Genomic DNA, 14,607 nt, shown 5'->3' with positions numbered 1-14,607 from the left:
CAAGAGACTTTTTTTCAGAAAGCTGCTTTGGGCAAAACAAGAAGTCAATGACTCTGTCCTGCTCTGAGAAGCCTTTCCAAAGGTGCTCACTTCTGTGTTTTCTGGCTAATAAAACTTATATTTTTTGCTCTCTTCTTCTGTTTTTTGTGGGGTTTTTGCCACGAAGACAGGAGACTCAAGAAAATCTCAACCTGCACAACAGCTTTTACCATGCTGCCCATATCAGATCCTTCATGGAGCCAAGCAGAAATACAGCCCATACTCAGGGCAACCAACCATAGCCCCTTCAAATAAAAATCTTGAAAAAACATTGTAGGATCACAGACTCAGTACAGAGCTGTTGGATCACCCTTTGGCCATGCTTTGAGGTGTTGGGTACACTGTGGACATTTGTCCTGTTAAAGAGAACCTGGCTGCATGTTGCAGTTAGATGATGTATGAATTGTCCAGTGCCAAGTTTTGCCATCTTCTCCCTGAAACAGAAAGATCTGGGTGTGTTTTCTGATTCTGGAAAACAGGCTGCTTCCTGTAAGGGGTTATAACTCTCAGGCAGTGAGACATTCAGCTGATTTGATCAGCAGAGCAGTGCATAAGAAATTACTTTTCAGGCCAAGTATGCTGTTACAAATCTGAGTTTCTCTTTCAGCTCACTGTTTTAATTTTAAGATGGACTAGGGTCTGCTGGCTTTCAGGAGATGTAATCATGTTAGAGGGTTTCAGTGGCCACATATTGTTTTAGAAGCTCTAATGAATTAAGAGGCTTAAGATCAAAGAGCATTTATTAAATGCCATGTTTATGGCATTACTGATTAAGCAGTTTATGAGCCATTTGGGAAACCACACCTGCTCTACTATACAAAAAGCCACCTTTTAAATCAAAGCAGCTGAGAACAGGAAAACCCTACCCTTTCACCCTGTGCTTGGGCATGTGCAAGAGGTAACAGCATCTTTGCACTTGCTAATTTAGGCAGGTCTGTTCTTTCCCATCCACTTGCAGAGCGAACTGGGAAGTTACATGTGGCATTTCATTTTCCATATGCTACTGACAATGTGGTGCCTCCTTGGTGGTGGGAAAACCAAAGAACAGACAATTTCTGCTGTAACTCCAGCACAGAAATGCTGTGTGACACATTTAACTCTTTGGGGAAAAATCTCACTGAGCAACTTTTACTGCACTGTTAGTGAGCAAACACTGCCAGGTGAAATGTTCTGGTCAGGTGTTGCAGAAATGATCACAGCATTGCTTACTTTTTACATTTATATTGTAATTCAAGGCTAAAAAAGTCAAAAATAAAACTTCCATACTGTCTCCCTCACAATCCCAATTCCTTTCCTAAAGTCCAGGGAACATAATCCATGCAAAGGGCTTCCAGGCACACAAAGTAAACAAAATGGCAGTAATAATGGTAGTAATATTAGTACTAACAGTAGTAATACTGCTAGTAGCTGTAATAGTGATGATAATAATATATTTGCTTGTCCTTCAGCTGAAACAATCTTAGAGGTTCTCTTAATTCATAAATTCATTTGGAGGTTTGCCAAGGTATGTGTGTTTCTTTGTATGTTCCACTTGGGTAATCTGCTTTGAGTACTTTCTCAGCTCAAATAATAATATTTTAGGTTTGCTTCTTTCTTTGTTCTTCAGAAGAGATTTTGAAAATCATAGCTGGTTAATCAAGCTGAATTTAAAAATCTGCAACCTTTATGCAATTCTGATGGCAAATAAAGCCATGTGAATATAAGTTATGTGGGATTTGTTAGTTTCTGTCCTCTTTACCTCTGCTTTACTCCCTGTACAAAGAGGATATCATTCCCTGTAGGCAGAATGCATGTGAGACAACTTCAGTAAAAAATCCTGTCTGAGCTCCCTTTTGCTGAAAAATGGAGGCACTTCAGGTGGGGATTCAGCCTGTCTTCAAGATGAGTTGTCTTAATTACTTTTAAATTTCTCTGCTGACTCACAAGGAAACTAAGGAAACCTCCATCCATCATATGTCTCCTTTTCAGACAGCTAAAATTAGTTGAGATACATCTCATTCTTGGCAGAGTTCTTAATTTTTTAGTGTATGGCCTGATGACAAATTTTCTGTAATTCTATTGAAATCTTTCAGCAACCAAAGTGTCCCTTACCTTTAAGGGCTTTGGTTGTAAATAGAGTATCCAAGAGTGGAGGTTATCTCACCAACTGGCCAATATTTAAATTCGGCACAGAATAAATTAATAGTGTGATTAAAGTTAAAAACCCTTTGCTTTTGAGTGTGGCCTCTGACACACCTAAGGACTTAACTTTTCCCTGGATCTACATTTAATTTTTCAAAGAGCCATCCTTGTTCATCAATTAATTAAAAATAGAGAAATCAATTTTTAATTTGCCAATCCATAGTCTGAATAAAAGAAAAGAACACTATTATGATTTACTTTCGTGATTTTTCCAATCCTAAATGTAAATGGAATTATGTTGTAAGAGCATGACTTATTTTCATTACACCAAATTCTGTTTGCAAAGTAGTTTTGATAGCCGGGTTTATGTTTCATGGTATTATTTGGGCTTTTAAAAGTGGATTTTGATAGGAAATTCAGGAAAAATAGAGGAAGAGATTGAGTGAATCTGATGCTTGTTTCCACTGGAAAAGCATACCAGTGTGCACAGCTTCAGAGCTGCTCATGATGTGAATGTTCATTTGAGTTGCCAGAGAGATCAAGAGCAGCTTTGGGTCTGAGCTAATGATGGGAAAACTTGGCAGGAGCTTCTTGTCACTGTATCTTGCACTTGTGCATTTTTAGCAAGGGAGCTTTACAAGACCTGTGAAATGAGCAGGATTTCACAGCTTGGGGCCTCTGGTGAGTGGACATTAGGATGTCACCTGGGCAGCATTTCAGCCTTCTCCATCCACAGCTCCTCTCCTGTGAATGGTCAACAATTTCCTTGCCCAGTCAGAGTGGTCTCTCCCTGCCAGCAGCTCTCAATTATTTCCCTCAGCTCCTGTGGCAGTGTGGATGAGGGATATGTACTGAGTGGGGGAATGAGTGTATGGACAAGTCATGGTGTGGTTTGTGACAGCCAGGAGGGAGCTCTCATGTTCTGGTGGGGCCTGTTTTCCCTGATTTACAGCTGCAATCCTGGCTGATTGCAGTCTATCAGAGGGGTGTATCACTGGAGTTGCTGCAGAGGTGATTATGAGGTGCAGACATGAGGCCCTGGAGCACTTTAACTGCTTTATTTGCCCTCCCAAGTGCCCAGTAATAGCTGAAAATAGAGTGGACAAAAAGGAAAAGCTGTTGACAGCAAGGAAAGTTACTGTAATACTAAAGGGCACAACTTGGCACCAGACAGCCATTTCTATCTTTGCAAACAATTAAGATTATATGTCCTCAGAAGAAGCAATTTCTTCAGAAAAACAAACAGAAAATGATGGAAGCTTTATATTTTATTTGCTTTTTGCTACTTTGATTTGCCTAGGTACTGGCCCAGACAGGTTTTTGCACCTATTTATTCATATAAATGTGAATAATAAGAATAGTAAGATAATATCATTAGGAAGAAAAATATCATTAGGTTGGTGCCTTTTCCTGTTGAAGCTGTTTTCAAGCTCTGCAGTGCTTTTCAGCCAGAAAGGTTGAGGAGGACAACTAAGAAACCCAAGAATCTTCAGGCCCAATTTCATCACATAAAAATGTTTATCTATCCTAGAAAAGTTTCAAGAGCTCGCTAACTGAACAAAGTTGAAAGAACTGCCATAGTTTAAAGGCAATTTATCCAAATAAGCTACACTTATGTCACCAGGTTTGTGTGCTGGAATTACAAAACCAGGAGTTAATGTGTGCAATTGTGCATGTGTGAGGGGGAGATAATGTTGGAATAGCCTGAATAAAATTAAAACATATATTCTCTGCTCAGTTGCTCATAACCTGCCTTTTACAGCGCCTTTGCCTCTAACTCCATAGTGTGTTTGGTTCTGGCAGTGGCTGATAGTTTGGATTTGCACCCTGTGGAGCCAGTTTGGAGCTAAAGCAGGATGTTTGCATCCACACAGTTCTGCATCTCCAGAACTGGATGCATTTGTGGCACCATTGTACCCCCACTGTCCCTCTCAGGGTTTAGCACCTGGGAGTTCATGTCAAAAAATCGTGTTTCTTGTGCCTGGGACCATGTTGATGCTGGAGCTGCATAAACTCACTTTTGGGTTAAGCTTTAAGCTTAAGATTAAGCTAAATCTTTAGCTTAAGATCGAGCTAAAAATACCTTGTTAGAACAAAATCATAAGCTTTAGGCAACTGTCTTCCACCAAGATTAATAGCTCATGATAATGATAATTTGATTGGACTAAGTTGTACTAAAATTATATGAAAAACATTTGTGGTTAAGTTTCTTGGACAAGGAGTTTTCAGTTAAGGCTCGGACCATTGGAGCAGATACACAGTTGAGGTCCATGAAAAAGATGAGAGGGCTGGAACACCTCTGCTGTGAAAAAAACTGGAGAAAGTTGGGATGTTCAGCCTGAAGAAGTGAAGGCTCCAGGGGAACTTTCTCATGGCCTTTCAATATATGAAAAGGTCCTGCAAGAAAGAAAGAGACCTTTTATCAAGGTCCATAGTGATGGGACAAGGGGCAACATTTTAAAACTTAAAGAGGGTAGATTTAGATTGGAGATAAAGAATTAAATTTTTACAATGAGGGTGGGGAGACACTAGGCCAAGTTGCCCAGAGAAGCTATGGATGCCCCATTCCTGGAAGTGTTCAAGACCAGGCTGGATGGAGCTTTCAGAAACCTGATCTAGGGCAAGGTGTCCCTGCCTGTTGGTGATCTCTGACCTGGCCAGCAGTGGAGCAGCCAGGGATGGGTCAGAACAACACCCCTGGGGATCCACGGGGTGTGCAGGGAAACGCTCCGGTCTCAGGAGCACCACAGTGGTGTGGGCGCGTGGTGCAGCAACAGAGGAGAGACAGGTGCCACTGAAGTGCCAAAACTGAAGATATTTATTAAATAAATAAATCAAAGGGGCACAAACGAGGGTGCAAAACAAAACATAAGATTTCAGAATTTTCTGAAACATTCTGCTTCAGAAGACCCCGAAGTGGGGTTGACAGATATATAGAGTCTCACAGAATGTTCTGGAAGCCTTCTGGCCAGTCACAGGCTATTGATCTGCATGGCCACTCCCAGTCAGTCCCAGAATCCTTTGTTCTTCATGATGTTATCCATTGTGACGTCTCCCAAGAGTTGGTGTTGGTACTGGGACATCGAACACTGACTGTCTGCAGTGTGGTCAGCTCTCGGCCCATCCTCTCCAGGACAAGCTCCCACACCTGCCCATAGCAGAGGGGTTGGAACAAGATGATCTTTCAAGGTCCCTTCCCACCCAAAACATTCTGTGTTTTCTCTTATTCTATGAATAAATGTTTCAGTCTGCACCTCTGCATTTTTCTGCATGGGAGTTAATGAATTATGCAGCATCTTCAGGATGTTGTGGCAATGCAAAAATTAGCTACTTATTTCTGGAAAACTCTGTTCAAGCTTGCGACAGATTGAATTTAAGCTTGGTTTTGAGTTTTTGGGTTGAGAGGATTAGATCATATCAGAATTTTGTTTGGCTTTTCCCAACAAGAACAAGGCTCATTTCTGAAGTGCTGTTTGTAGGCTAAGAGATCCATGTAAGTACAACTGGAGGCATGTCCCACTACCTGATTAATGTCTTTAATTTCTATTTCTGTAACACATAGGATTGATTAATGTCTTTTATTTCTATTTCTCTAACACATAGGATTTGACCTGATGGATTCATTCAGTGTGAAGCAGATTTTTGGAATGAAAGAAGATGGGATTCAGAGTGCTTATGTACGGCTTGGAAGCTTTCCTGTTGTTCAGAAAACTGAGTGAGTACTCTGGGTTTTTACTTTATTTCCATCTGAACCTCTGCCTTACATTATTTGGTTTCTCTAGGTTAACTTAGTAGTAGTTATCTGGTACCTACAGATACATTTCTGCTTGGAGCAGCTGTTTCAGTTCAGCTGGCACAGAATATGCACAGCGTGGTCAGGAGTCGCAGCCGTCACTGCAGGCTCCATCCTGGCAGAACATGAGTTGTGTTTGGTGTAGCTCAGTGATTCTGAGGAGCAGTATCAAGATATTCACCAAAGAACTTAGGGCGACCTAAATAGCTTCTGAAGGGAATATTGAATATTTCACTCCCATTGAGATAGAAATGTGCTAAACACAAGAGACCACTTGCTGCTAGATGCTGTGACCAGTTAGCAAATACGGATTCTGGCCTTGTAGAAGAATGAGTAGTTTTTAATCCTGTGTCAATACAGAGTCAGTCCTCGGAGTGCTTTTAGGACCTAAGGCTGCCAGTTGTGTCACAATTTATCCCAAATGGTTGGTTCTTTGGGTTGTCACTTGAGCCCTGCTAGCATTAGCCTTGAAAAGAGTGAGTGCGTAATTTCACTGTGTAACTATGAGCCATGGATTGAATTGTCATCATTAACATTTTTGCAGTAAATTTCTCAGTGCTGGTTTGAACTTCAGCTTAAAAAATCAATAATACTTCTTTTCTTTCTTATGGATGAGGGCTGGTATTTTTTATTTTGTTTTTAGCTCTTTTTCTCAGCTTTTTGAGATTGTCCTATGAATTACATTTACTTGATTTCACAATTTTTTTTTTCATCCTGGAACCAAAAGGATGTGCTCTTTTTCCTCCCCTTCTTTCTCCATGTTAATACAAATTAAAAAAAAATATTTACTGAGAGGAAAACTGTTTTCTCTAGAGTCCATAAATGGTATCAAGTCTAAGGGTAAACAGAGTCATGATCAGTGATCTGATTCAACACAGCCAGCTAAAAACATCTTAGGTTTGGTGTATTTATATAACTGGTCTGAGTGTGGATGGAAATAAACCATAAACCTATTCCACCTGGATGGTAAGAAACCTATTTCATTTGTCTGACTGTGATCTCTGGGTTCTGGGTGATACTATGAAAAATTGAGCAATTCTTGGAGTATAAACAGGAACTGTCAAGTATGGCTGATAATCTTCATATCACACAGCTCAGTCTCCACTGCTGTTGTGTCCAGCCTTATTTTCCATAACTCAGTTGGTAGATGCAGTCTCGTCCCGTGGCCACTGGAGCTGACGGGGCTGGCTAGCCGCTCCCGGAGTGACCGGTGGAGACTACAAATCCCACCACTCCCAGGTCCTCTGCGAGAACCCCTGGGTAGTGGCTCCATCTGCGGCGTGGTGACGCAGGCGAGAGCAGGACAGTGAAGGAAGGAAGGAGTGGACACGTGTGTGGACGCCAAGGCACTTCATTGACCCAGGCAGGGCCAGTAACGGTGTCAGGGAAAAACCATTAGGGAGGCACTGATAAAGGGGAAGGGTGTAACGGAAGGAGACACGAGGGACCAATGAACGAAGCTCAGGGGAGGAGCGAGGGACACAACTGAACCAATGGGAATGGCCCAGGGGAGGGAAAAGGCTCAGGGGACAAATCATATCTTAGGTAAGGGATTATTGACGTAGAAATTTCTAGAAATGAAAGGGGGTTGGTTACATTGATTGACAGGTAACTGGTGGAAGGAATGAACCATTATGAGGGAGAACATGGGGGGAACTGAGGGTCAAACCAAATTCTTAACTTATAAAAAATAACCAACTTTACAATAAACCCATATAAAACACACAATGCTACAGGTAGAAATGGAGTGAATGACAGTTTGAAGATCTGTGAAGCAAGTGTGATGGTGAGAAATCCAAGAACTGCAGTGTAGAGGGGTAAAATTAAGAAGCAGCCAACAACTGAAGGGATCATTCTCTGTGGGAACCTCTGGGAAATCAAAGCTTGGTAAAGGGTCATGGTAGGCTGAAAGGCAGTGGCTACTTGGCATCAAAAACCAGCAGGGAAGAAGGGCATGCTTTTAAGGATGAATCTAATTAACCACTGCAGAAAGCACAGATTACAGAGAGTTGTCCATTTGAATTCCTTTTTCAAAGTGAGGGTTGAAGAACTTTTTTGGTGTTTGCTGTTTCTGTTGTTGTTTTCTCAGAAAGACTGAGGGAGTGAAGCCAGACCAACCAGCTATGATGGCTTTCCATCTGCTCAGATTGCACCCATTTGTTTTTGCTTTTGCCCTTAAAATAAGCAGAATATTTTATCACCCAGGAAAATTAGAAGTAAAACATCCCTAATTTGTAGATAGAAGTGAATAAAATTCCTTTTGAATTATTCTGAAACATGGAACTTGAGGAGGATTTTCATATTTTCAGCCTTATGTATTGTAACTTTCACACTCCTGTGGTTTGGGAATGAACCAAAATGGGTATAACACCATGGAAGGTGTTTGCATATTTGGTTCATTTCAGCATTTGTATGCCAGGACTCTGAGATGCTGCATATGGGGTCATTGCTCACAGAAAATGAAATCTTGTAAAGCTGCTCAAAACCGATAACTGGAATAATAAACCAAACAAAAACATCTGTCGTGGCTCACAGATAACCTCCAGCAATGTTTAGCAACTGATAGCAACATCTCATAATTAGATACAAAATCATTGACTGAGTAATATATGTAATTCACTTTATTATCTGCTTAAAGGATTTGTATTCTTTTATACAAGCAATAGGACTTTTACAAAGTGCCAGATTAGCTGTCTGGGAAATGTGCCTACTCATCTTCTGATCTGTAACCTACAACTATGAACTTACTTCCTCTTTGTGGTGAGGCATCGTCTGTGAGCAAACAAACCCAGCAGACAGAGCTTGGCCTCAGTCAAGAACCTGACCACTGAGGGCCTCACAGGGCTCTGAAGCTGTCTGAAGACTGGCCCCAGAATCTGGCTGGTGTTTTTTCCCACTCCTCATGTAACTGAGGCTGTCCTACTGCTTGTTCATGGCTTCTCAGTGGATGTTCTGGCCAAAACTGTGCTGCAGACTTCTGCTTTTGGATGCTCAGACTTGTTTCTCATTACTGGTGTCTTGCCTAATGCCAAGATTTTGGCTCACCCTTTTGATCTGCATCTCCTAGCTGTGACTCCAGGGCTTTCCTGCTGGCCATGTCCATCCTCAGGTTTCTCTTGCCTGGTCTGGTTCTGCCTGACTTGACCACCACCTCACACAATTACCTGATGCTTGGCCAAGCTTCTGGTTATGATCTATTTGCTCTTTATATTGGCACAGTGTTGTACCAATATATGCAGAGTCTTGTGTTGTTTAGGGCATGATACCTTGGTGTGTTTTTCTGTGTCTCCTGATGTCAGCTTTGACTTCAGTCAGCTACCTTAGGTTTCTCCATGAGCTCCTGCCCTGGTCTCACCATTTGTCCTCTTTCAAGAGAAGAAATTGTACAAAAAGCCACCAAAAACTCCCATACTGAACATGGAACCTGTTGAAAAGCTTCATTTTTTCTTACTTTTCCCAAACGAATATTGCATATTAAAAAGAGCAGAGACAAAAAACCTTGTTCAGCTTAGAGAAGGGAAGACTCAGTGAGGGAGGATCCCCATGTGTATAAATATCTGATGGGGAGGAAGGAAAGGAGACACAGCCAGAATCTTCTTAGTCATATTCATTGACAGGACAAGAAAGAATGGGAACAATTTCAATCAATGAAATCTAAACACAAGAAAAACCTTCTTTAGATGAGATGATCTCAAGAGGTCCCTCACTGTCTCCTGTTTCTAACAGGGTAAAGAGATAAAGCATGGTGGAGGTGGAATGACTGAAGGCTTTTTTGGTCTTGTAGTGAGTAAAGGACTGTAGGGAGAGCTAAGAAAAAGAAAATACTGCAGCATGCAGAGGAGAACAAGTTGTTCACATGGCTTCTTATGGGAAAAAGTTGTTTTGGGAAAATGAAACGATAGCAAGTGAGATTTAGGACAGATTCCTTTTTTTTTACAGCATGTAGGACAGAGAAAAACAGGAAGAAATTACCTAGAGAGGATGTATCTATTCCATCACTGAGATTTCTAAGTAGAAGTCAAAAAGATGTCTGCCAAGGATGTATGAGACACATCCTTCTATAGCCTTCTCCTTTTCCTTTTCCTTTTCCTTTTCCTTTTCCTTTTCCTTTTCCTTTTCCTTTTCCTTTTCCTTTTCCTTTTCCTTTTCCTTTTCCTTTTCCTTTTCCTTTTCCTTTTCCTTTTCCTTCTCTTTTTTCTTGGTATTTTTTTTTCTCTTCCTTTCATACTAATAGCCTCTGGTGATGTGAAGCATGTTTAAATGAACTGGCTTTCTCCAACTTGGTTTTGCTGATCTTATGGGTTACATTTCATGTTAACAGGCTTAGCTGTTGTAAAATTGGTCAAATTGCTCAAGTACATTAACTACACTCTTCCTCACCAAATGCAAAAACCTTATTAAATGTTGTTGCATTGACTGTCTGAAATGAGAACTGATAATATAATTTTTCCATAGTATTATTCTAGATGTAGGATCTCATTCTTATTGTCACAGATGAAAGCTCTTATTGCAAATTAAAGCATGTGAGAAGGTTGCTGTATATTGAAAAAACCAGCAATGGTTAAAAAAACTTTCTGCCTTCTTACTGATTTTTTTTTTCTTGTAAAGTTGTGATTTGCCTGACCTTGTAGTTGAGTTAATTGACTCTTGGACTAACCTGCAGCACTGGGGGATTCTTTTGTCTTGGAGTTGTATATGGGCCTTTTTTGCAATCTATCCTGTTGTCAGAATTGTAGACCAAGGAGCTGGCAGAATGCTCCCTGTAGGTACCAGGCATCCAGCAAAGTTCCACAATATCGATCATCAGCTCAATTCAGCCTTGTGTGAAAGAAGAACATAAAACATTTCTGGGGACAGCAGAATGCTCCTGCTCTTGGATCCCCAAGTAAAGCTGAACTTCTAGATGCAGATCATTTTCAAGTGAGGAAATAAGTTAAAACTTGATAAACAAAGTTTTTTGTTATTTATGTAGCAATGCAGCTCTGTAAAAGATACAGGAACCAATGACTTCAGAAACAGCTTTTATCACATTTTCAAAGCAATGAGAGTGTCTTAAGATTTGCTTTTGGCATGAAACCTTTCTCTGTTGGGAACTTGCAGCTGGTTCCTCGGCAGCTTTAAAAATCAGTTGAGGATGGCAGGTAATGGGTCATTATGGCTTTCTGTCAGTTTAAATCTACCTGATGGGCTGTTTGTCAGCCTTGTGTGATGAGGTATGGCCAGACTCACTGGGATGTTTAGGTACCTAACTCCCAGTTATTTCTCTGGGTATTAAACATCTGAAAACCCTTTTTGAAATTAAGCATGCATAATGATATTCCTGTTCCCAGCTCAGAGCTGTCCAGAACCATAAAATTAAGTCTGGAAAAGCCCTATAAGATCACTGAGTCCAACTGTTATGCTACACTTCCATGTTCAGCACTAAACCATGTCCCCAAATACCACATCCACACTTTTCTATGAACGTTTCCAGGGGTGGCAAATCCACCACTTCCCTGAGTAGACGGTTCCAGTGCTTGACCAGCTTTACAGTAAGGAATTTTTTCCTAATATCTAGTTTAAGGCAACCCTCCTTCCAGATCCTACTTCTGTTCACTTCAAGGTGCTCCTTCTGGCCCTTCTTGTAGACTTGCTAACTTCCAGGCAACTGGGACCTCCCTGGTTAAAAAACCAGTACCAAGAAGTGAGACAGCCTTGTCTGCTTTCCTAAAGGAAGGACTTCTTAAGGGAGCTAGTGGGAGCCTGGTTCAGTTTTCTTTTGTGTTGGAAGAATTCAGAGTCTCTTGTCTCCCAAGAGGGAAAACCAACTTATACTGGTGCATATCCTGCAGGGGCACTTTATACAGCAAAAGTCACATTAGTGGATGAAACCAGAGTGTTCTGAATTTATAACTTGGCTGAAAAGATGGGAGATTCAAAGCACAGAATAAAATATGATCGAGTGTTTTGGCATTAGGAAAGACTGGATCTCAACATTTGCTGCAACTGCAAAACAGTATTCTGGAAATTTAGAGGACTTTTTGCTTTTAATACAATTAAAGGCTTCTAGTTTTATGTGCCTTGGACTGTGCCAGTTTTTGCATAGTGATGGATTATGTTAACTATTCATTAGGACCACGTTTCATAGTTTGCTCTTCATTAATTGCTGCCATTATGTTTTGTTTTGTATTGAGTGCTTACGCCTGACTGCTCAGATGTCCTGATATTTGTAAAGGTTTATTTGAGAATGATCATAGGAGCAGGCTGGCTTGGGCATGAAGAACAATGTTAACTGTGACTCTTCAGGTGGGAAAAGAGATGGCTTAGAGGCATTACAAGCAAAGTTAGAAAAATCATGGATGGCATAAAAGATAGAAAAAGAATAGGTTCATTGTCTTTTCCCTGATAAGAACTGAGTTAGGTCCTAAACAAAGAGAAGGAGGCTCATTATGCAATGGGCAGCAGTGGGTGATTCCTTGTCAAAAGGATGTTGTGAATAAATTTACCTGAGTTCAAGGGAAGGATGCAGAAGTCTATATCAGATAAATCCATAAAAAGCTATTGATATAGAAATTGCATTTGTCTCTGAATTATACACCTGGATTCCAAAGATCAGAGGTATGAGAGAGATGTTTTCTTGTGTTCAGTCTTGTTCTTAGGCATTCAGTAACGGTTAGTAATAAAAAAATGGTGATACTGGATTAGTTATCCCTTCTGCATTCCCATGTTATGACAGGTTTTATGATGGGGTAGAGAAAAACAGTGTTGGATTTTTGCTTACTTGATGTGTTTGCTTACGTGCAGGGGTTGTGGTGTCACACTGAGTAAATCTCTGCCTGATATGTTTGCAATGTTTGATTTGAGAAACTTCTGTTATCTGGGGCTGCCAGCTAAGGAACAAAGACATGAGCTGTAGTGCCTGTTTTGGGCAGACATTATAATATTTGTTGCTATAATTTGGTACATTTAGGGGTTTTGGGTGTTCCTGGCCATTCTCAGAAGTCACAGGTCTCCAGTGCATCTGGAACAGAACAGAGTTATTTACAGGTTTCATGAACAGAAGCATGAAGTGAAAAACAACCTTTTTAACATGATGGATAGTCAACTGCAGATTTCCATTATATTTTAGCCAATTTGAGAGCTTCACTATTGGAATGATGAAAGGGCTCCATAAAGACAGAACCTGGAGGGCACAAGCTCATGTTCATCTCTCTTCAGGCTTCCAAATAAAGCAGATTTTTAAGGAACTATAATGATACTTATAGAAAGCATTGCTGGGACATGGAGAGAGTTTTAGAAGTTCTGCTCTTCACTGCTAAGCCTGATACATTGCTCTCTTTCCCCTCCTCATGCCAGGGATGTATTTCCACAAGGCCTGCCTGATGAATATGCCTTTGTAACTACCTTCAAATTCCGGAAGGCTTCCAGGAAGGAAGACTGGTATATCTGGCAGATTATTGACAAGTATGGCATACCACAGGTAAGAGGCTCTTTTACAGCCAGCAGGAACAGTCTTTTTTGTTTTTTTTTTTTTGCCATGAGCTAGTTTTCTTGCCTTAACCTCCCACTCCTTTTTCTTGTGAACTGGTAAAAATCCTGTTACTTTTTCAGTGGATTTTGCTGCAAATATTTTACCTTTCATTCAAACCCCAAATAAATGTTTGTATATGCCTTGGTTGTTATTAGGATGCAGATAAATGTGTTAGTTGGAAAGGGGGACAAAAAATACCATCCTTGCTCTTGAAACTACTGTTGAGTTTTCAGTTGTTTTGTTCAGATAGTTCTGCTTAGGGAAAATATTTTGCCCTTTTGGAAAAAGGTTGTCACAGGGATGTACTACGGAGCAGTGAGTTATGTCAGGTTTTGCACAGCCTTCTAGGTGACTTGTAAATGCATTATGGGCTTCTGCTCTGGGTGTGAGTGTGACAGCTGTTATAGTTCCAAAACCCCGAGTCCTGGCTGCTGCACAATTTGATCTAATAACTTTCTGTCAAGTACTCTCAGGTCCTCAGAAAAAAATATTATAATCATGTATTAAAGGACTGTCTGTCCCTACACAACAAGTTTTTAGCAGCTTGGTAGAGTTTAGGTTTTTGAGGGTGCTTGAGGAGGGAGTGATTTGGATGGGCTGTACATTTTTCTGCTCTGCACTAAATATAGTGGTGATGGCATTACCCAGGACTCTAAAGTGGGCTGTCAGCATGACTCACATAGTTCTGGAATTCAGTATTGCTGCCTTGGGACGGGTGTTTAAAAGGATTTTGGGAACTATCAGTGAAGAATAGGTGCAGTTTGAAGAAGTAGATAACTGGGTTTGAGACAGTGGTAAAATGTGTATATGAATGTTATTATCAGCTGAAGCTTCATGAAATAAAATGTGATTTACTGTGCCACATACATTCCTAGGTGCTGCAGAGTGAGAATTATCACTTGGCATTTCTTGCAGGAAGTTAAAAACTTTAACTGCTTAGGTGTGAAGAGAGAAAAACACTCAATATTTCCAGTAATAATTTCAAAAGTGCCTTAAATTATGGTGCCAGAAGTGCCTTAGAGCCCCATGAGCCTCGTTTCATGTGGAGTTGGTCGTGGTTTGGCCGCTTCCTTGCAGCCCTGCACAACTCACAGATGCAGACACTCCTGGGCCAACATTGATCCAAACTGGCATTCCCAGCCAG

General features: G+C 40.7%; 1 protein-coding gene across 1 annotated transcript in view; it reads left to right on the top strand.

Moving 5' to 3' along the window:
- COL22A1 (collagen type XXII alpha 1 chain) overlaps positions 1–14,607 on the top strand; it is a 237,177-nt gene that overhangs the window by 79,005 nt on the left and 143,565 nt on the right. The window contains 2 exon segments of the mRNA XM_036379115.2: positions 5,764–5,875; positions 13,289–13,412. Coding sequence (XP_036235008.1) covers positions 5,764–5,875; positions 13,289–13,412 — 236 coding nt within the window.

Source organism: Molothrus ater, chromosome 1 (assembly GCF_012460135.2).
Source record: "Molothrus ater isolate BHLD 08-10-18 breed brown headed cowbird chromosome 1, BPBGC_Mater_1.1, whole genome shotgun sequence".
Taxonomy (NCBI): Eukaryota; Metazoa; Chordata; class Aves; order Passeriformes; family Icteridae; genus Molothrus; species Molothrus ater.
The sequence above is the reverse complement of the archived record's forward strand: the minus strand, read 5'-3'. Positions and strand labels throughout refer to the sequence as shown.